The following is a 21932-nucleotide window of genomic DNA, read 5'->3' as shown; positions in this document are numbered from 1 at the left end:
AGAAACTTGATTTCTAGTGCTGCGTCAGCATTCTGGTTGTGTATGCAGGAACTAAGAGCTTCTGTTACATACTGATATAATCTTCAAGGAATGTGTAAGTGAAATGAGAAATTTGTATGAAATTGTATACATATAAAAAGCATGTTAGGAGAGTAGACTATATATTATGCATGTTAATTCTGTAGAAAATACTTGTATGTTTTTTACTGGTATGTGTTAGCTACGCTATTAGTCGACAGTATGAAATGGATAATGCAGTGTTGTTTTTATTTGTTATATAGCTTTATGCCAGTATATACAGGCCTCTAAAACCCGAGATGGTGCCAGCTGTTTCATTTCAAGTGCAACAGAAGGTAAAGGAAAAAGTGTGGGGAAAAAAAAGCACCATTTTTTGTTCATCTGATACCCTATCTCCCTGGGCATTTATGTGGTTCTTGATCTTTTAACATTCTAGAATCTCTTCACAGCTAACTTCTTGTAATAGATGGTGGATACCCTTTTTTCCTAAGTCTTGCAGAAGAAATTAAGTGATGCCACTTGTATGTCTATCTTAAACTTGCATCATCTTTGCATCTTGTCTATTTGTGCTTTTCTTCAGTAACAAAATTCCACTGAAATTGAAGCTTTAGCTATGCTTTAATAAGAATCTGAAATATCTGAAGAGAAGCTTAGAGAATTGCTGGCATGACCACGATCTTAAGACAGTGGCACTGAAGGAAAAGCACAGATACTTAACAACATAGAAATGTTACAATGCTAATCCTTGCTAATATCTGCAGTCTGATTTTATGCTAACTAACTGTCTTGTATTTTCTGTTTCTCTTAAGAGGAGTGTGTGCTTAATTCACTTATCCTCACATCTTCCTGCTGATGTTCTGCTTTTTGGCCTTGTTTGAGCTTAGAAAGAGAATGAAATACTTACTTCGGTATTTTTCTTTCACCTGCAGGGGAAAACTTTGAACAGACGCCGTTAAGACGCACATTTAAATCCAAAGTTCTTGCTCGTTATCCTGAGAATGTTGAATGGAACCCTTTTGACCAGGATGCAGTGGGAATGGTCAGTATCACTTTAATGGCTTTAGGTTTTTGTCTTAAAAACAACCTTAACAATTGAAGGCATTAATCTGTGGGGTTTTTTGACAAAAAAATTGTGAAGTCTATTATGGATTAGAAATAATAATGAATTACTCTAAATTGTGCAGGCTCAAAAGAACCTTTCATTTAATTGGATATTTTTAAAGGAAATTAAGTTAAAACTTAGAAATGATAATTCCCTAGGAGAGTTTTATTTGTTCCTTTGCAACTTTTTTATTACATTCTAGGGAATTGGTAGAGAAATAAATTAGCCTTCAATTAATGAATCTTCTTTGCATGATTTTTCTGTTCAATGGAATGTGGTGTGGTTTCTTTATTTAGATAAAACAAAGTACTTTTCTCTGTCAGGTTTCTGGTGTTAGTGACCAAAATACTTTTGTTTATCTGAGTTTAAATTCTCTTATTTTGTTCCTGTTGAAGTTGGTAGCAAAATGCTTATGTGTTTCAACAGAAACTGCATGCAGCCCTTTTAATCTGTTACTTTAGTTTTCCTGTTTCTGTATTGTACAGAGATGTAACACTTAGCAGAATTTAAAGTGAAATGTGATGGCAGTCTGTGGATTCTAAATCCTATTTTCACCAATGCTTCTGGAGGCAGAGGGAGAGAAAAGTGTGTTTTAATTGATATTATCTCCCCTCCCTCCTTTTTTATAGCTGTGTATGCCTAAAGGGCTTGCTTTCAAGACACAAGCAGATTCCAGAGAACCTCAGTTCCACTCTTTTATTATTACTCGTGAAGATGGCTCACGGACATTTGGATTTTCTCTCACGTTTTTTGAGGAAGTTACTAGCAAACAGATCTGCAGTGCAATGCAGACGTTGTATCATATGCACAATGCTGAATATGACATTCTTCATACTCCACCCACAAATGACAAAGATAGCTGCAGCAGCACTGGAGACTGCAATGGCACTTCTGTTTCAAAGCTACAGCGTTTTAACTCCTATGACATCAGCAGAGACACACTCTATGTCTCAAAGTGCATTTGTCTGATTACTCCGATGTCTTTCATGAAAGCCTGTAAGAAAGTACTAGAACAACTTCACCAAGCAGTGACTTCACCTCAGCCGCCACCTCTACCTTTAGAAAGCTACATCTACAATATTCTCTATGAGGTTCCTCTTCCTCCAGCAGGAAGGTCATTAAAATTTTCAGGTGTTTATGGACCAATTATCTGCCAGAGGCCAAGCACCAGTGAACTACCGTTGTTTGATTTTCCAGTTAAAGAAGTTTTTGAATTGCTTGGAGTAGAAAATGTGGTTCAACTGTTTACCTGTGCCCTCTTGGAATTTCAGATACTGCTTTATTCACAGCGTGAGTACTTGGTTTTTGTTTTCTTATCTTGTAGTTGTACTGGCACAAGGTCTTTTCATTTCTTGAATGTTAAAAAACACACAGACAACAGAATAGCTGCTTTAAAGTGGCATTAGCATGCTAATGCAGCCAGGCTGATCTATGTGCAGGTTTTAATGTAAATAAAAGAACTGAAGTTGTAAAGAGAGCATTGCATTGGCTCTGGTTTTAGACACCTAAAAAAACTTTGGGCTTTGACATAATCTGCTCTATTCATGGACTGACTGTCCTCTTTATTGTTGTCTCTGGAAACGTTGTGCTGTTGGATAGAGTAGTATGCTGTCTCCCATGTTCCTCTCTAGCTGCTTAGCTGAATTCCCTTCTATTCTGCCAAACGATCCGTGTATTTTGAGAAGCTACATAGTTAATTATATATGGTTCTGAAGAAGAATTACTGGTGCAAATACAATTTTCTCTTTAACTAACCAAAGTCACATGTAAGTTGTTACTCTGAAGTAAAATTACTTGGAAAAAAGTTTTATGTGACTGAATTTAAATCCCGCATCTCTGTCGAGGCCTTGAAACAGTTATTGCTGAAATCATGTAGATGAAGCTTGCTTTGAAGAGGATAGGCAGCAACTAAGCTGAAGTAGCATCTGTTTATCAATTAATAAGTAATTTGGTATCTATTTTCTGTGTTAAAATTTGTGAATACTGGGTTTCTTACTCTGCAGCCTGATACTCTAACACAGAGTATGTGGAGTTATGCCAAAAGATAATTTTTCTACTTTTAGTCGTCTTGAGCTGGCTAACATTAGTCCAGACCCACCCATCCATAATGGTGTGGTTTAAAGTAGACAGAATGCATTTTTAGCACTGGTTTGTAGTAATGGTAAAGAAGCCTGGAAGACCCCAAGACAAATCTAGGGATAATGCAGGGTATTACTGAAATCAGTTTTTGATATTTTTATTCCATTGAGCTGTCACTGAAATATGTAGAATACAAATGGTAACTATTTGTAAAATATATCCTGCAGTTATTAGCAACATTCTCCAAGCCTGAAATACAGATGTTTGTGTGTTGAGAAGTGTGAGTAGACTAAAGCCGAAGATAGATTTTGTACGGTTAGTCAAGGTGATTAAAAGTGTGTAAGAGCAGCCGAGTGATATGTTACAGTTGTTGCATTGTATAAATGCTGTTAACTATCAGAGAAAAAACATACAGTAATTTAAACACAACCAAAAAAATTTGCTGTACTCTCTCATAGTGGTTACTCTCTTGGACTTAAAAACCAAATTGCTTTGCTGCTTATTCACAGAAAATCTAGAAATAATTTCCTAGCAGACAAACTTCTTTTGTGGTTTCTCCAGAAATGGATTAGGCACTTATATGTTTTTGAGTTAGGGAGAGTTTGTTTATGTGGATATCTGTGTTACGTGGAAGATTCAACCATCAGCTCTTCCACCTGAAGAAGAATGCAGTCCAGTTGGCCTGTAGTTGTGCTTGAGACCTCTTGTGGCAGAAGGGCAAGTGCCTGGCCAGTTGGAAGCACCACAGGAAAAACAATGTGTGCGTTGCCATATCGGAACAGTGCTTCGTGGTCTCTTTTCAGGCCATCGTGTTATAAGTACTCTTTTCTCCTGGGCTGGAACTCAGCTCACTTCTGGACCAGTCTTGTGGGTTCTCTTTCCAAGTCATATTAATAGGTTTAGCTTTTTTCTTGGGTACTTTCCAAGTGTCTGATCAGTGGCTAATTAAAGAAGCTTAAAATAGCTCTGGAACACTTGAGTTTCTTGTTTGCATGCACAGACATATGGAATTCAAAGGGATCCATGCAGCAGAAGGCCTGTGGGCCTGGATCTTTATGACCGTTTTTGACCACAGTTCCCCTGCCTCACTGTGAGCTTTGACCGAGTTGGGCTGTGTTGCATGTTATGGAAGTGTCTTGTCTCCCTCTATCAAGTTCTGACCTATAGTTTCTGGCTGAAAAGTCTTCTTTCAGTAGAAAAAGAATTTTAGTTATTTGTTTGCTGACTTCTGGCCCTCAGTTCTGATGGAACTAGTTGTGACAGTGCAGCCTTAGTAATAGTGAGGGCTTGCTCACATTCTTGCATGTGCAGTAATGTGAGGTCTACGTTGTCCTTCAGAATATAAATCTTAAAAATTTTTAATGTCCTTTGGGTTTGTTAGATCTCTTGGTGCTCAAACCTGTGATGGCTGAGGTGGTTGGGATTGTTTCTTGTTCTTCTAGGTCAGATGAGATCAAGGTACTCGTTGGGTGGATTTAGAGTTAGAACAGTGCACGTCAGAATCAGTGGGTTTGCTTTAAGACTTACTTATAAAAAAAAAAAAATAAACCAAACCCCCAAAAGTCTTGGAGGACTTCGCTGCCAGATGCAGTCCTTTTTGAAACAAATTATTTAGCATCTTAAGTTTCAGCCAGTCCTTGGAATAGGAGTAACTTCAGCTGGCAGTGAATGTATTTTGCTTTAAGATTCCTTTGCCATGTTTCTGACTTTATGCTTCTGGCAATTCTTCTTTTGTCCCACTGTATTGGCACAGCCTGTGTGGTTTTGATCAGTGTAAGCCAAATGTAGGGAATGATTTCCTTGATTCGACTGTCCTCTTGCGAGAGTTGTCTCCCATTTGGGAAGGTGTTAGAGGAGTGCGGGTGCTTTTAAGGCAGTGAAGAATCTGAAGCTGCTGCTAGTGCCGAGCCAGCGCCGAGGAACTCTGGCAAAGAGTCAGTGGTGCTGAAGGAGGCCTTCAGTGGTGCTGCTTTGCATTCCTGCAATTTATGTTGCCCTTGTATCTGTGAAATAGACTTACTCCTTATCTCCATGCAGCACCTAGAGCTCTCTGAAAAGTGTTCACTGAGCTAAGACAGCTGTGAAATCTGCTTGGAGGAGATTTTCTGAACAGCTAAAAACAATAAAAGGAGAAATATAATGCACCACTGCCACAGACTATGGAGCAGTTTTTATTTTCTGTGTGTTTGCTGTCTGCTGCCATTTTTAAGTACAAATAAAGGGTTTTTTTCTACTTTGTTTTGCTTTTGAATCACTTCTCTGTCTTTCTTTCATTTGCTTAAAATTATGTTCACTCTGGAGATTTAAAGTATTAGTTTTATTTCTTCGCAGTGTTAGTCCCGTGTTGTCCAACTCTAATCCTTTACATAGGACGCTTTCTTTTTATGCCTCCAGTGATTTAGGAAACTTGCTGCAGGCATCTTTAATCAGCCTGTCAGACACAGAAGTGAACACAAATAGGAAGTACTTTGACCCACTGCTTCTACTAACCACAATTCTCTCTTACTGCAGTTACAGGTTTTTTGAAGTAGAAGGCCCAATTAAAGAAATGTATGTTTTCTCTTAGGAGTTTGGCATACTGAATACGTGTGCTCAGAAAAATTTGTTGAAAAGTGTTTCTTTTACCACCATGCTTCCTGCTACGAACAGGCGTGCCTAAAGGGAATTCTCCAGGCAATGTCTTATTTCAGAGGCTCAACTGCATTGCATGCTACCTGTCTATAGGGATGACCTATATAATTTTTTCCCCTGCTGCTCTACTTCAGTTTAAAGAGAAGCTTGATCCTGGCAAGTAGCTCATCTTTTTCGTTTATCCATATACACTCTGAAGATCTCCAAACTCGTCTGTAGTAATGGTCCTCCACTGTATGGGCAACTCTCTGCCTTAAAGCAGCAATATGGGACTTGCATGTGGAATGGAAATTACTTGACAAATACAACAGTATTTCATTGGGATACATAAAGTAGAAAGATTAGAAGGAAAAAATACTCCAGAATGTGACCACGTAACAGTTTTAAATTTGACCAAGTCAGAGAATTTCTATAGGGACTTGATAGACTTCTCTCTGGTAGAGTATGAGAATGGAGGGGTGGAATAATGGTTATTACAGCTGCCACCATCTTCCCATCCTGCTCCTCTTTTTCCAGACCCAGGACCCCTCAATTCTTTTTTTTTTCCTGGATTTACGTGCTTTTTACAAATCAACAAAAATTTCTACATATACTAGATACAGATAGATACTAGTGCAAATAACTTCTCATATGTACTTTAAGGGATAATGTATATTACCTACAGTAATTGGTTAGAAGAACAAATCAGCCTTTTTCTGTGTTCTTAAATGGCCATGTTAAAAAGTAGTGGATTTTGTTTTCCTTGCACAGTGAGAGTTAAATACTTATCAAACTAATAGCACACTAATGATATGCCATTTTTTCCCCTGCCAGTGCTCTTGTACAATACAAGGCCAAAAAACTCTGGTGTCATTTGCACCAGAATAAGCATATTCTGGCTTCAAAAACAAGAGCAAGACCACTTGAAATGCTACTTCCCTCTTTTAAAATTTTTGTAATTATTGTTGTTATTTTTAAATCTCAGGCAATGCTTTGGTACTAGAAGCATACTGCTTTCTTCTTTTTTAAAGCAGAAGAAAAACTCCATACCCTCTCAGGATAGGTATAACTTCAACCAAAATAACTTAAATGTTTTCATATATTTGCAGGCTTCTTTCCTTTGTCCTTGCCTCTTGCCAGCAGCTCCTGATGCGCATGAAGCCTGCAGAATGTAGTCGTTGCTGCTTGCAAGCTGGCCAAATAGTTGGGAATGGCTTAAGCCATGTAGATGTCCAGGACCAGAGAGCTGCATTTGCAGATAACTCGGTTGCAGGAGGTAGCTGCTGAGTGGATAGGAATTCTGAATTATTGATGTTACTTTGTAATTAATTTGAAAGGCCAATACTAAAGTTAGCTTAATGACAGAGAGAGAAGTTGTATTTAAATTAGCCAGCAGGATCAGACAGGGGGGTTTTGTGTAGTAGGAAAACACTGTTTCTATTCTGAGACTTGTTCTTTCAAATAAACAAGCTGAATACCAACCAGCTGGAATGTTTGTATATCTGTGGCTACATTTAAAGTTCCTTTTAAAGCTGAAGAAAATAGGGTATGGAATGGATTATTCTTCCCAAAGCTTATCATTAATTCATCACTTCTTTGCAGTCAGGCTGTGATTAAAGCTGCAAACCAGTAAGTAATTGTGTAGGCAGAAACTGGTGTCCAGGCAGACTAGGGGGGTGCTGCTGGTGATGTTCATTGATTCTTCCCTGATGTGTTTCAGTCCAAGTAAGCTTTTGGCAAAAACTTTAAACTGTTTAAGCTATTCCTGCTTGTTTTGATTGAAGGCTCCTTCAATCACAGTAGATCTACTGTGAGGCAGTGACAAGTAGCTTTGTGTAGGAACCTTTTTCACCAGCAGAGCTTGGTCTGAAAAGAAAAAGCAAAAGCCTAGATTGCAGAATTATGGCTGATGTTAGCAAAACTTTTGCTGAGTTCCTCTTGGGTTGTAGGGCTCTTTGCAGACCCCAGAGTCGGCAACTTTGAGTTCACACAAAATTAATTGTGAATGCCAGGAACTGAGTTTCTTGGCCCATTGTCTTCTGCTATCTGAAGTCTGAGTGGAGGATAGTTAAAGGATAGAATTAAAGCCATAACCTTAGAAGTTAAGCTTAATTTTTCTCCAGAGTGCTTGTTTAGAACAAATGTTATTTTTGCAGTTTTCAGTGGCAGTGTGCAACAGCTTCAGAAACCTCAGCACCTGAACCTACGCGTTCAGGTGTCTCTTCCAATTTCACAGTGTCTGCAGTTTTATGAACATGCAGACGTGCATGAACATGCAGAGAAGACATGCATACCCCACACTCCAACACACATATGAAGGATACTGATTTTTTTTCCCTTCCTCCTACTGCCCCCAGCTTTCCTGGCTGGAATTGGATATTGTTGCTTGCTCATTATAGCTTGACCGAAGGTAGGATTTGTTGTAGTCTTGTGGACTTTTTTTATACTCTTTCCAGCCTGGCAACTTGAAGCATTCTGAATGTTTCAGCAGTTGTATTAGACCACATGTTCCGAGTTCATGTGGTTGTTGCCACCTCCTTTACAGTGCATAGATATCAAAAACCATTAAGGATGATTCTGTAGTATAAAAGAGGAGGGCGAGCTTTTGGCCCAGCATACTGCACTGTTAACTAGTCTATGCACTGGCTGTGGAATAAAAATATTTTTTTGGAATGCATGTTGCATAGGTGCATTTAGCACTGCAGTTAAATTCTAGGAGGAGATGAGGTGGTTTTACATTGAACTGAGACTTCAGTCATACATTGTAAAGGATAAACAAAGCTGATCCTTTTTATTTTCTACACAGTTATTTCAGTCGCACTGTTGAGTTGGCTACTATACAGCATGCTTTATAGACATTTAAACACTCTTATAAAAAATGTTTGTCTGAGAGATACCAGATGCCTTGGGTTTCATCCAAGGCTTCCATGGAAAGGCATAAGCACAGAGAAAAGAAATGATTTCCGATGTGTTCCTTAGCTGATTACAATACTGCTTCCGTACTCAAACTGGAGCTCCTGGTAACCCTGGTATAGGTAGCAGAGAGTGACTTAATGGATGCTAAGACTCAGTTTGCTCATTTCCATATGACTTGTAGAATGACCTACTTTGCGTTGAGCTCTCTTTGTTGTTTCAGCAAAATGTGCTTGGGTGTACAAGTCTGGGCTTTCATTAAGATGCTGCTCAGCTAGTACTGGGTTTTGTGGTTTCTCTTTTAAAGCAAGCTCTCATTTCTTTAACTTAGATGCATTTACTTAAAAATGTTTGTGAAAGAAATATATTTTTTTGTTTCTTGATCTTTTTCAGATTATCAGAGACTGATGACGGTAGCAGAGACCATCACAGCACTAATGTTTCCATTTCAGTGGCAGCATGTGTATGTTCCTATCCTTCCAGCATCCCTCCTTCATTTTCTAGATGCTCCTGTCCCTTACCTCATGGGCTTGCACTCTAATGGGCTGGATGACAGGTCTAAGCTGGAACTTCCTCAAGAGGTGAGAGGAGCTTGTCTCGATTGATTAAATATTGTACATGACTATAAGGGAAGTGAGAAATGAGCCAAAACACTAGTACTAACTGTAACAGCCATTTGAAGTTCTCGCTGGCTCTAGTTTGGGATAGCTCTTACTTTATTTTCTTGACATGCTGGAGAGAATCTGGTGAAATAGGTAAGTAGACCCCTCCTTTGGAAATTGTATGCTCTGATAAAATTATACTGTAATTTTACAGGTATTGATGCAGTGGGGTTACAGAAAGAACACTTTGGTGATGGAAAGCTTAGCCTTGTAGTGTAGGAAATGCAAGGAAGTGCAATGTGAATTCACCAGCTGTGGCCAAAAGACCATACAGCTGCTTCTGCGTGGTACCAAGTGACAAAAGCTGGACTGGCTTCAGCACTGTGCTGTGCTTGGGCTGGTTCCTGGGTTCCCCTGCACTGCATTTCTGATTTGGGGTTGGCTTACATGGACTCAGCCTGTCAGGTCTCTGCACCAAAACTATTTAAAAATTTTTTTTCTAGAATGCATGCTTCAGTCGGCAGCAAAACGTCAGCATCTACTTAAGCAAACTAGTGCTAATTGGGATAGCGCTCAGAAGTCCCACCTTGTAGTGAGTCTCTGTTAACACCAGCCACTGTATAAAGGAGAAGCAAATGGTCTGTAAGGGACCTGCAACACATACACGGGGCTGGGACTATGTTCACACTGCGTAAAGGTTGCTTTTATTTACTTATCCCACCATGCACTTCACAAATACTCTTTTTAGAGATGTGCCAAGAGAGAGTTTAAGAGCTGGTTGTGAGGATCAGGGGACCAAGAGCAGTTGAACACTACCTGAGTTAGTAAAGGAAATGTCTGCAGGAGCCAGTAACCACCCATGGGAAGTATGTCAGGCGCCTCGCTGGCTTGTGCAGCAGTTCCATACGTCATCTGAATGACCGCTCTCATCGAGTGCCATTGAATGGTTTATTTACTCTTGTATGTAGAAAATGCTGGGTGTTACAATGTGGTCTGGCTGTTGTCAAGAAGCTGGACACCTCGATCAGGTAGCCCTGTGGAAAGCGAGTGCTCGTAGAGTTATTAGCTGTGGAACAACAGCTCTGGCCCCTGCTAGAGTCTGCTTACTTTGTAGGTGTAACTTTGCAGGGGTGGGACTAGGTAAACCATGGGAAACACCCTATTTACAGGCACTGGTAGGATTCTCTAATTTCTGCCATTTTTGCCATGTTTGTCCGTTTTCTTTTAGTATCATTTACATTACTGGGAAAGTAGAAGTATAGCAGGCAGAGGGTTTTGTGGTGGTGTTTTTTATTTTCATTATCAGGCAGTGCTGCAACATAGCTTGACACAAAAAAAACTTCTTAAAAAGCTGTGTGAAATTAAAGACAAGATATTTTTGTGAACCTCCAGTCTGGTCACCATGCCAACATTGCTCTTTTTCTCAAATCCATATGCTGATAGTTTTCATTTGTTTTTCCTGGCAAGTTCAAAGGAAAATTTCTCTTCAAACTGTTATTTTTTTTCTGTGAAAACTAAAGTATTTAATGTCTTGCTTTCTTTCTTTTTTCCCTCTCTTTTTTTTTTTTTCCGCTGGCGTAATTAATAACAGAGTAATGTATGTTCTTGCCATGAAAACAGTCTATTGCTTCTGTTTACTACATATTTACAAAATTTTGGATGTACTGACAGGCCTAATTAATATGATTAGTATACATTTTAGAGAGCATAACTGGTGAAGTGAAATGCATGTGTAGATATGCATGTCAATATGCGCCATGGATGTTTTCATTATTATAATAAGCTTCTAAAAGACTGCCCTCCTTTTGAAAAGAGTCTCCTTTTGAAGTCACTGTAATACTCCCAACTAAATAAACATGTTTTAGTTTCAAAAAGATATTTCAATTATTTAAAATGTAAATGGTTTTGAAGAGCTTTATCACCTTACCTTGGAGGTTTAAAGTAAGGTAGTTGATCTATTTTTAGATGTTAAAAAAATAATCTGGCACGTCAATTTACTTTTTGTTTTAAAACCAGCCTTTTATGAAGGTGGAGTGTTAGATTTTTGATAGTATCTTAGAGAGATCAGAATTGTCTGGGAGGGCAGGGAGGGGAGGACACACAGGACTGAGATATCAGCGGCAACGTGCCCATGTGATGGAAGTTACTGCAGGACTTCAACTTGTCCTTCCGAAGCTTCAGCTTTTCTCTCTCTTATTTGAAGAGTGAGCTCCTTAAGGTTTGTACACAATGAGTATGTCTTAGTCTGAGAAATCCTCTTGGTAGTCACTGCTGAGTAAGGTTTCTTGTGAACTGTTGGAGTCCTCAGTACTGCAGGCTGTGAATGTTGCTATGGCATAGAAAGGACTTCAACATGTGCTGGAGACTTCAAAGATGACTAGGAAAATATCCTATACCAATGGATTTGCTTACCTGAGAGGCAAAGTAGACTGGGAAGAACAGGAGCTCACCATTGTTGAGATTTTCATTGAAGAATGGTTTACTTCCAATAAAAACTCCACCCAACAGCCCCCCCCCCCCCACCCTGCAGCTGCCGTTGCAACAAGAAGTAAATGTAGCATTTTAAAATGTAAAGCAAAATTCAAAGCACACGCTGGTGTAAGTGAAACTATTGGTCAGTATCAGTATTTCTGATATTAATAATATAATCACTCAGCTTTATTATATTTAGAACTGCAGATTACAGATTAATCTCCAAAATACTTTGCTTTATGATTAGGCTTTCAGATACCCTTCACTTAAAGAGCCAAAGAAGCTCTACACTTAATTCCTGACATGGAAACTGACAAGGAACATGCATAAAATGTCTTGTAGAACAGTAGAAGAGGGCATATGGATTCTATTATTTGTACTGCAGTAAAGACAAATTTATCATCAGTAACAAAAGGGATATTAATATTTAACATTGCTTATCTCTAAAGTTCGGAATGTATATGATCCTTTACGAAGTCATCAGGGTTACATGAGCAATGTAATTTCTGAGTTGTGCCTCTGGGCTCCTGATTTATAGATATAGTAAGTGTCAGAATTTTCCTCACTTATCACAAAGGGTATATAAAGAGCCTTTCTACATTCTAATTTATTTTGACTTCTGAAAAAAAACCTAATTTTTTTTTTGTCTTGAAACTGCATAAATTGCATCTGTGTTGCTAGCCTATATACATGGATGCATGGGACAGCTGCTGTTAAAGAAAGCAATATATAATTTAGACAAGGGCTGGAGAAGTGAGCTTGTTAGTGCTTCTCAGTTGAAGGGCATTGTGGAATAATATAATATTGCTATCTAGCGTAGCATGGATGCCTCAGTGTTGCTGTAGACTTCTTGGTTGTGGTTTTACAATGAAATTTTTAAAAGACTGATTTGTCTTGCTCAAAGCATTTTGGGCCAATATATGTGAAAATACTGTCTGTCTTAACTCGGTCTGGTTTGGTTTAAGTCTTGCACATATGTGCCATAAGGCTTGTTTTGGTTTGCTTGCGGTGGCAATCTCCCATATTTTGTCACATCTGGTGCTTTAAGGGAATGCTATACCATGGGAGCATGGAAACCCAGCTGTGTTCTGGAAGTTGGTGCTTTGTCAGATGATGATTAAAATCTTCAGCAAAGTAACTGCATAAGTACAAAATTCAAGTTTAGACTATCGCTTGGGTGCATCAGAAGACAGTACCTGATGGAGAATTCATTGAAGTTCACCAATGCCTTGAAGACCTGACTCTCTGTGGCCCAGTAAAATTGTAGAAAAGACTTGAGGCTTGCTGTAGGGTTGAGTTTCTTGTACATGTCAGTGATATAGTGCACTTAAAAGTTAAGCTTGTTCTTATATGTATTGCTGCTTTGCTAAGGGCTCTTTCTGTATGCATGAGTGTTCTTGTGGTTTCACTGATCGCTGCTTCAGAGGCTTGTAAGGAACCCAAAGAGAAGGAGGGGGGCATTGGGGAAGCGGTGCTAGAATAAGGTGCTGCAGAAATCAAAGGGGAAGGGATGAGCATGTAGCTGTTTCAGATGTTGCTGGCAGAACTGTGGTTTGTTTATCAGTAAAATTGATCAAAAAAGTGGTTAAACTAGCTTTCTTGCAGAACATAAATCCAGCAAGTACTAAAGTAAGATTGTTTTTTTTGATGTGTCTTTGAATTTCCTTTTAAAGAAACGTTTGCAGTGCTACAGTAGTATATTTTTAACAAGCAAGTTAATCTGGGCCATTTCATGTTTCTGGATTTGCATGTGCATCTCGCTGTAATGCAGGAGAATGGTGGAAATTTAAATTATTTTGAGTGAAAATAAGCAACACTGAGTCTTCCAGTGCTGGTTAAATCAAACAAAAGATTGTTTTTAATGGAGTGATCCCAAGGGTCTTGGGCAATAGCTTTTTCTTTCAGAAAAGTTGAAAGATTTTAAAAGCTAAGATCGAGTTCTCTGCTAATATAAGACAGATATGTATTCCTGGTATTTTTATTTCCACCATTAAAAAGGTGTTATTCAATACTAAATCTTAGTGAATTTTCTGGGTTTTTAATTTTGTATGTTGTTTTAGAAAATAAGGTCTCTTGAAAAGCCTTTTTTCGTCTTGATGCTGACACATTTAGACCAGACCGACCAAGATAATTGCTTTTGAAAGATAATCACTACTTTGTATGCATTTTCAGGCTTTCTGCTGGTGTGATAGATCCTTGATAATACTGCAAACTTATTGACAGACTTCAGTTTTATGTTTTCCTGTACTTCAGTGTTAAACAGCCACTTGAGGAGTTAAATTCATGTTTCTGAAAGCTGCAGCTGTAAGTTATTCTCAGTCGTAAATTCTGGGTTGACATGAAGAATAGTAGTGCTGAGAATAAATGCAGAAGTTCACCGTTTGCTTACAGGAATGGCACAGGAGCATCCGTTAAGAGTTTAAGACCACCGTAAACTGTATACACGCACCATACCGTGTGTGTATAAATTTGCATGTCCGTGTTTTCTGTGCGTTAAGTGAAGTGGGTGGTTATTTGTGAGGTTGGGACCTGATGCACAGAGGTGATACATGCTGTAGATGAATGGGTTTTAGTTTTTCAAGGCTGTATTCAAGCAGGATCCTTAACTCAGAACCATGTTTCAATCTGACTGTCTAGGAGGGGATGTGAAAACCCGTATGTAACCTATAGTTTGAGCTCCTGTGCTGCACAGAGAATTCAAGTAGTGGTGATTGTGCCATCAGAACTGACTGTTCTATATTGTTGTAGGCGTCTGTTTGCATACCATATAATTATGTATTAATGTGTCAAATAAAGCGTATTTTCTCTTTAGGATGTCAGTGGCATAGGGACCTTACTCATTATTAGTCAATATTAGTTCCTCCTTAGACATCTTTTTGACAGAACCTAGATCATTTCCTTCTATGTTTTTGAGCAGAGCTGAGAGGAAGGATACAGGCTTGATGCAGATATTGCTAGATAAGCGTAGGGGTTTAGCCCTTGTTGTACTCGAGGTCAAACTAAAGAATTGCAGTTGTCCTCTGGGTTTGGAGTTGGTGGGTGTAGTCCAGGCCTCACTGAGCCAATGGAAAGTTGTGCTGTTGACCTCAGGGGACCAGGCTTTGGCATCAGATGCATGAATATTGACTGACTTGCATCCAGATTTCTAAGGTTTGTAAGACTTTCACCTGGACACCCCATTATTTGTGATGATAAAAGTTTATGGGAATGACAATTTTTTTAAATTAGGATGTTGACACCCTTGTTCCTTAGTGTAGCATCTCAGGAGAATAATTTTATTGTGTGATGATGTTATGTGTCCTTTCTTGTAACAATGTGCTATTAAAGTGGTGCGTAACTGTTTGAGGTTTTCTTTTGGTCAGAAAACTGATACCTTGGCAACAAATAAAAGAGTGACTGTTCTAGAGACCCGCAATACCAAGCGACTAACTTAAGGATGCTCTTTCAGTTGTACCCCTACTTACACAAGCTGCCATCTTGTCTTTATATAATTTTAATTTTGTGCGTGTAAAATGATGATCAGTGTATCCGTAGAGGCTTACATACAGAGTTGTCAGCTATTCACAGCTCACTCAACTCTGTTGCCTCCAGAAACAAAATAACTAAAACTTGGGATTTAATTTTTACAGGAAAATGTTGTTTTGTTACCTCTTGAAGGGCTTGTGAAGTACGGTGTCTTTGCCATTTCTGTTCCCCGGGGAACATAGCCTTTTCGGAAGTGCTTATGCAGTTCTTGAGGATGACCTCAGTCTCCCTAAGTTAAGAGAGGCTAAAGCCACCTACTGAATCTTCTTTGCTTATGCTGCTCTGGGTAGTCCTTTAACTTACGGGTTATTAACCAGGCACTGAATTAGTGTAGAGTGTCCCCAAAAATACTTTTTACACTCCTTGCAGTATTGCTGCACACTAACATTTTTTTTTTTTTAATGCTTCCGTATAGGGTGAATTCTAAGAAATGTAATAGTAGGTTGCATGATAAGCAATCATCATTAGTGGCTTATAGTGTTTAAACTATGTGTATTGCTCTTTAAGAGAAGCTCTCCAGAAAGGATATTTAACTGTTGGAAGAATTAGCCAGATGAGCCTATATAATAATTATAAGTAATTTTAGCAAGCATTAAACTTGGCTTTTTCTTCATTGGCAAGGAGTTTATTTTCAGTGTGAAGACTAGAATCTCTACATTGTTAAGTTTAATGTTTGGTTACGTTTTGGCCAAGCACTTCTTAGGTACAGCTAAGCTTAACCAAGAGTGATGTTTTCTGCAGAATCTGTGCTAAGGTGGGATAGCCCAAAAAAGAGGGAAAGCTGAATGGTATAAATTAAAGAGAATTTAAAAAGGAAGAAATGCAATTAAACTGCTTGAAGAGTTTCTTAATGAATCTGTCTTGACATTTCTCAGACAGCTTATGAAGAACTAAATGTTTTTTGTTCTTCCCTCAGCACTGATTGGCAGGCATTGTGCCTAGTTTCAAAGCTTTATGTCTCTCGTCTTGAAGTGCTTGCAATCTTCCTGATAAATATTAGCTGACTTCTAATCATCACAGAACCATGTGTATAGTGGGGGTCTTGAAGTTCCTAAATTCAGGTGCTTACTTGAAACATGAGAGTTATTGTGTACATACTGTCCCTTTGTGCTGAATGTTTGTTTGACCAGGAAGCAGATGCACTCTGTGTCCATCCCTGCCCGACCGCTGGAGCTGCCTTGCTGGGTAGGCATACGCAATACCTGCTGCGTTTGAGCAATGTTGATACTAGGGAAATCTGAACAAGGACGCCTCTCCTATTGAAAAAAGAAAAACTTTTTCTAGGATGCACCAGAAGCTGTTTCAGAATCAAGGTCTTAGTTCTATTTATTGACCTTGGATTCTTTTGCAACATCTAATTCAATTTGTGATTTAATTTACAGTAAAGTATCTATACAAGAACTACTAAACTGTTTTATATGCATTCCTTTGAGCATAAGAAATAAATGCCAATATTAAAATGCTAAAACATCAAGAAACGGAGAACTGGAATTCTTCTACTTACCATTGTAACTGTGGGTAACATTGTAGCAGAGCATAAATTGGACTCTTTCATGAAAAGTTCTGTGCAAATCTAGTGTAATATGCCCAGTGGAGTTCTGCTTTAAGAATTAATATATTTTTTTTTTAATTCTGATGTTGAAGTTCAAGAAATCAAACACAGCAGGTATTTGTGTTTTAAGAAGAATTGACACCTAACTCTGTTCTGTAGAAAAGCCAAGAGAGCTAAATCTGTCACAAGTATTAAATGTAAGTTCTCACACTAGTTTACTTAAATGAAGGGGTCTTGTCAGGCACAGCTTATCCTTAGTCTGTGATCAGTCCCACACCAAAATCCTACCAGAACTACTTTGTCCTTACTGATGCTTCACTGTTTGTGTTCATTGCTGTGATTTCTGGGATCATCCATTGTTCATTCGGTGTGAGGTTAATCTCTTCCAATTCTTTCTTTCCTATTACATTGTGAGAGTGCTTCTGTCCTGCACTTACTGAATCATAAGAAATAACTGGAGATATGTTAGCTCTCATGACTTGATCTGTATTTTTGTTGCAAAGGTGTAGTGAAACCTGAGTTTTGGTGTGCCTCTTAGAATGACGTGCTGAAGCTTGGTTGAAGGTACCCCATAATCTGGGTGAAGGGATTTTTTTTATAGGGAAGGCTAAGTGACAGTCCATATTAATTCTGCAGTGAAGAAAAAATGAAATGCTTCCACAGAAAAGCAACATTTCTTCTGTATACTTAACTTTCCAAGCAGATTTCACACATGAATGGGGTTCTTGCTGTGAGGTGTGTAGTTATGTAATGTTAGGAAACTATTTGTTACAGATTTTGCAATGTCGAAGCCAAAAGGGGAAACCCTCACACACCAAATATAGGGTGAGGTAAATCGTTGAAAGATGTAAAGCTTCTTTTGATGTTGCTGTGGAAGCCACATAGGTGGTTTTTATTTCTTTCTTTTTTTTTTTTCCCCCCCCTTGGTCTTTCTTGATGGTAAATGACATAGAGATTGGAATAGGAAAACAGAATTGAAACTAGTTTGATTCATTTTCCCCCTTGGAAGCAAACTTCTAAACTCCTTCAAGGAACTGCCTTAGTTCTCAAGTTGCTTACAAAAAAGAGAAGGTAACTTTATTGCAGCTTCTGCAATATCAGTACACCTTTTAGAATAGTATTTGTCAAATCTCTTAGAGGAGTGGACTGATAATCTGAGCAAGAGGCACTCACCTGCTTATTTATACATGTGTATAAAATAGTGTGGCAAGTATCTTGTAGTTAAAATCTAGCTGTATGTTTACGGAAAAAAGGCACACATCTGTACCTAATATATGCCACAATCTTTTTCGTACCTAGTAAAGAACTTTAGCGTCGTCTTCTTAGTTACCACCTTGAAAGACCTGGAAATGTAGGCCTTGTGCTGCTCTCTTCAAAGCCAACCAATCATTTCAGTTGTGGTTGGGGCAAGTCTTTTTTGCAAAATAACCAAACAAATGCAAACGTATTTGAATCTTTTAGTAAACCCAAAACCCAAAGATGAATAAAACATGACCCTTGTGCTTAATGGCATTGTAATGGTATCCTGTTCTAAATTAAATCCCAGGCTAACCTGTGCTTTGTGGATGTAGACAACCATTTCATCGAGCTGCCAGAAGACCTACCCCAGTTCCCAAATAAACTTGAATTCATTCAGGAAATTTCAGAGATACTAATGGCTTTTGGAATTCCGCCTGAGGGAAACCTTCACTGCAGTGAAAGTGCCTCCAAGATGAAGAGCCTCAGAGCATGTGACCTGGTTTCTGATAAAAGAAATGGGAACATAGCGGGATCACCTTTGAATTCCTATGAGCTGCTAAAGGAAAATGAGACTATTGCAAGACTCCAAGCACTTGTTAAAAGAACAGGTGTGAGCCTAGAAAAGGTAAGCTATGAAATTAGCTGCACTCTCTCTCGACATGCACTAGCAGGTGGTCTGAAGTAACGGTCCAAAGACTCTTGTTTGTCTGTCTTCACTAGAAATAACTTTATGTGAACATCTGTAGAGGCAAGGGCAAGTCTTGGGGGGTGAGATTTAACCCCACAACATCTAGGGAAACCTTTGACTATCCCCTGTTTCTTTGCCCAGATAATGTGTCTAAAAATACACCTTGCCTTGTTTATTCTTGGTTTTAAGATTTATTCTAAACTTACACCACTTTCTTGTGACTTACATGGCTAAAACTGATATCCAGGTATTTCTGAAGTTGGAATCCTTTCTTGGTTTCTATAGGTATCTTTCTCATTGTGTATAGAATATGTATAATTTTGCTTGTATATATATGCTTGCTGTAGGGATACTGTGATTTTTTTTTTTTTTTTTCTTTTTTCCTGGCTGATGTTGTAAAGTGCACTAGTGTCTTATTCCCAGCAAGTGAATGTGTACAGCTCATGGTGTCCCTGATTGCATTTTTTTGGGCGATCAGAATTGGGAAAAAAAAAAGTACAGAAGAGGTATTGTGAGTTTTTTTAGCCTTTGTGAAATGGAACGATTTTCTCAGCAAAGGTTTTATTTCTTTCATGATTAAATTATCTTGGCCAGCTTTTCATTGCTGACTCCGATTCCTACCTGTGTGACTGTAATTTTGGCTACAGGTTGGGCCAGACAGAGGTAGAAATTGTGAATCAGCTCTGTTCCTCTTTTTGGGTTTTTCTTTTGCATTGTTTTCTTGTTCAGGGGAATACTGGTAAGGAGCTTTTGTTCTTTTGCTGCATGGATTGGAAAGTGATGGCAGTAGTACAGGTCTGTCTTTTTTTTTTTAATCTCAGTTTCTTGTAAGTTTTTGCACACCTATGCCTTATCTAGGCTGTTCTCTCTTCCATAGTAGTTAGTCCCATTTTACTAGCCTTTTTTGTGATGATAGGAGTGTATAGGTTATAACTGTCAAAACTTTCTCAATGGTTAAATAATTTAAAAAACTGCTTAATACCAAATACAGAATTAATGGAGAATGTATAGGTGCCAAGTGCTACTTATGGGCTGCAGTTAGAAGAAATGGCTGAAGAGCAGAGCTTTCTCCATCAGAGAGCATGGCTGTAGGATGCTCTTCATAGCCAACCTTGGACTGCTGCAACCAAGGCGCTTTAAGAAGTGTGGGACAGCTGCAGCAACTGCATCATTGTGCAGATGTTGTAAGCTCTAGATATTATGTCTAATTATGTGTGGCAGTCTCTCATAGTAATTAACAAAGGTAGGGGTAGCAAATGTGTATTCAAACTGGTGCATGAATGCTTGTGGCTTTGATACTTTTTTTCTAGATACCCAATTCCCGTCAGAGCTAATATCTGGATCTTGTATTGCTGTTTTCATAAATCTTAGCCCACGCATTAACTGAAAATGCATTTTATTTCATTAAAGATTGCTCTGGGCTGTGTAGTGATGAATTGTACATTATGTTGCTAAAGACTTAGGTTAAAGGAAACTGGCTACTAGATATGCCCAGCTTCTTTTTACTGTGCCTTTCTGTCTTCATTTGAAAGCTGGTATGTATTGAACTGTAACAGTATGAAACCTGGACTTGTATTACACCGGACAGAAGTAGGTGATTAAAGGGTAAAAGAAAGTAAATTAAGTATATGGCATATGTGGGCTTGTATATGGTTGTTATCTATCCCTTTTAAATCTAATGCATATCCCGTGCAACCAGTACTAAAGTAGGTTATAGTTTATTATTGAAATTAAACTTTTATAGATAAGTTTCTTTGTAGATTTTTTGATGATGCTGTTTTATTACAGTGCTTGAAACTGTAAGTTTTTTTTTATTTTATTGAAATGTTGACTTGAGGAGTAGCAGCTGAATGGCAGATTAAGGTCTTGTATACCTAGAATATCTGACAAATCAACAACGCAAATTTTTTGTGTGTATTTGCTTACTTTCTCAGTTGGAGGTGCGAGAAGAGACCAGTAGCAAAAAGGATCTTAAAATTCAGTGTGATGAAGAAGAATTCAAGATTTACCAGCTGAACATTCAAATCCGTGAAGTTTTTGCCAACCGCTTTACACAAATGTTTGCAGATTATGAAGTATTTGTCATTCAACCCAGTCAGGACAAGGAATCTTGGTTTACAAACAGGGAACAGATGCAAAACTTTGATAAAGTAAGTTGTAATAAGAAGATATGTTAATATGAAAAGTAAAACAGTATTCAAACCTAAGACTTTGTTTATTGGGACATAAAACGGAAAACAGTACTGTCAAAATTGAAATTTTTTGCTTAAATTTCAGTGTTCCCAAAAAAAGTCACATCTTGTATATCATGTGGAAAAATATATACATACACACACTTAGATAAAGATACTCTTTTAAGGATACTGTAGAAAAACAGCTTAGCCTCATTTTATGGCTAACCTCTGCATTAAAGTTAAATATTACTAGTGAAAGTAATTATTTTTTTTTAACCACAATTGCTGAATATGTTAATAGATAAAGCCGTGACCCCACACGATACTTACGTACATGTGTACTAGATGTATCCCTAGCTCTTTTCTAGGGAAACACAAGATGCAGTTCTTCAGATTTTACTCCTGTCTTCTTTACCGGAGATCAGATATTTGTCAGCAGGATAGTTCACGTGGGTGAAGATTATGTTGCAGCACTGCCTGCTAAAACGCTAATCTGATTCCGTCAAATCATATGAGAAGATTGTCATCAACTTCATAAGCTTTGAGCCCAGCCAGAAGTACATAATATCCACCTGTGTGGTACTGTCGTTGTGTTTTGCTGGGATTCTGTTGAAATTTTTAGAAAATTAAGGAAATTCTAGCAAATCACAGTTTAATAATTATTGTGCTATATAGTAGGTGTGATGGTCATGAAACTGAAGATACAGACCGCCTGTTTCAGAGATAGAATTGGTGTGTGTAATAAAACGAGGCTTTAAGTGGCACTAAACCACTCCAATACATCCTTGATTAGAAAAAATGGTGCTTTTGGTGGATGTATCTCTCTCTGCAGACTCTCAAACGCTCTTATCTCCTCTTCTCTGTTAGGCATCGTTCTTGTCGGACCAGCCTGAACCTTATTTGCCTTTCCTCTCAAGATTCCTGGAGACCCAAATGTTTGCATCTTTTATTGACAATA

At 38.3% G+C, this 21932-nt stretch overlaps 1 protein-coding gene across 1 annotated transcript in view; it reads left to right on the top strand.

Moving 5' to 3' along the window:
- DENND5A (DENN domain containing 5A) overlaps nucleotides 1–21932 on the top strand; it is a 68202-nt gene that overhangs the window by 20146 nt on the left and 26124 nt on the right. Inside the window, exons 2-8 of the mRNA XM_074586825.1 lie at nucleotides 282–353; nucleotides 948–1057; nucleotides 1750–2410; nucleotides 9116–9303; nucleotides 18420–18737; nucleotides 20735–20950; nucleotides 21842–21930. Of these exons, the coding sequence (XP_074442926.1) occupies nucleotides 282–353; nucleotides 948–1057; nucleotides 1750–2410; nucleotides 9116–9303; nucleotides 18420–18737; nucleotides 20735–20950; nucleotides 21842–21930 (1654 nt within the window). The remainder of the gene's footprint in view (nucleotides 1–281; nucleotides 354–947; nucleotides 1058–1749; nucleotides 2411–9115; nucleotides 9304–18419; nucleotides 18738–20734; nucleotides 20951–21841; nucleotides 21931–21932) is intronic.

The sequence above is a fragment of the Larus michahellis genome, chromosome 4 (genome assembly GCF_964199755.1).
Source record: "Larus michahellis chromosome 4, bLarMic1.1, whole genome shotgun sequence".
NCBI classification, from domain to species: Eukaryota; Metazoa; Chordata; class Aves; order Charadriiformes; family Laridae; genus Larus; species Larus michahellis.
The sequence above is the reverse complement of the archived record's forward strand: the minus strand, read 5'-3'. Positions and strand labels throughout refer to the sequence as shown.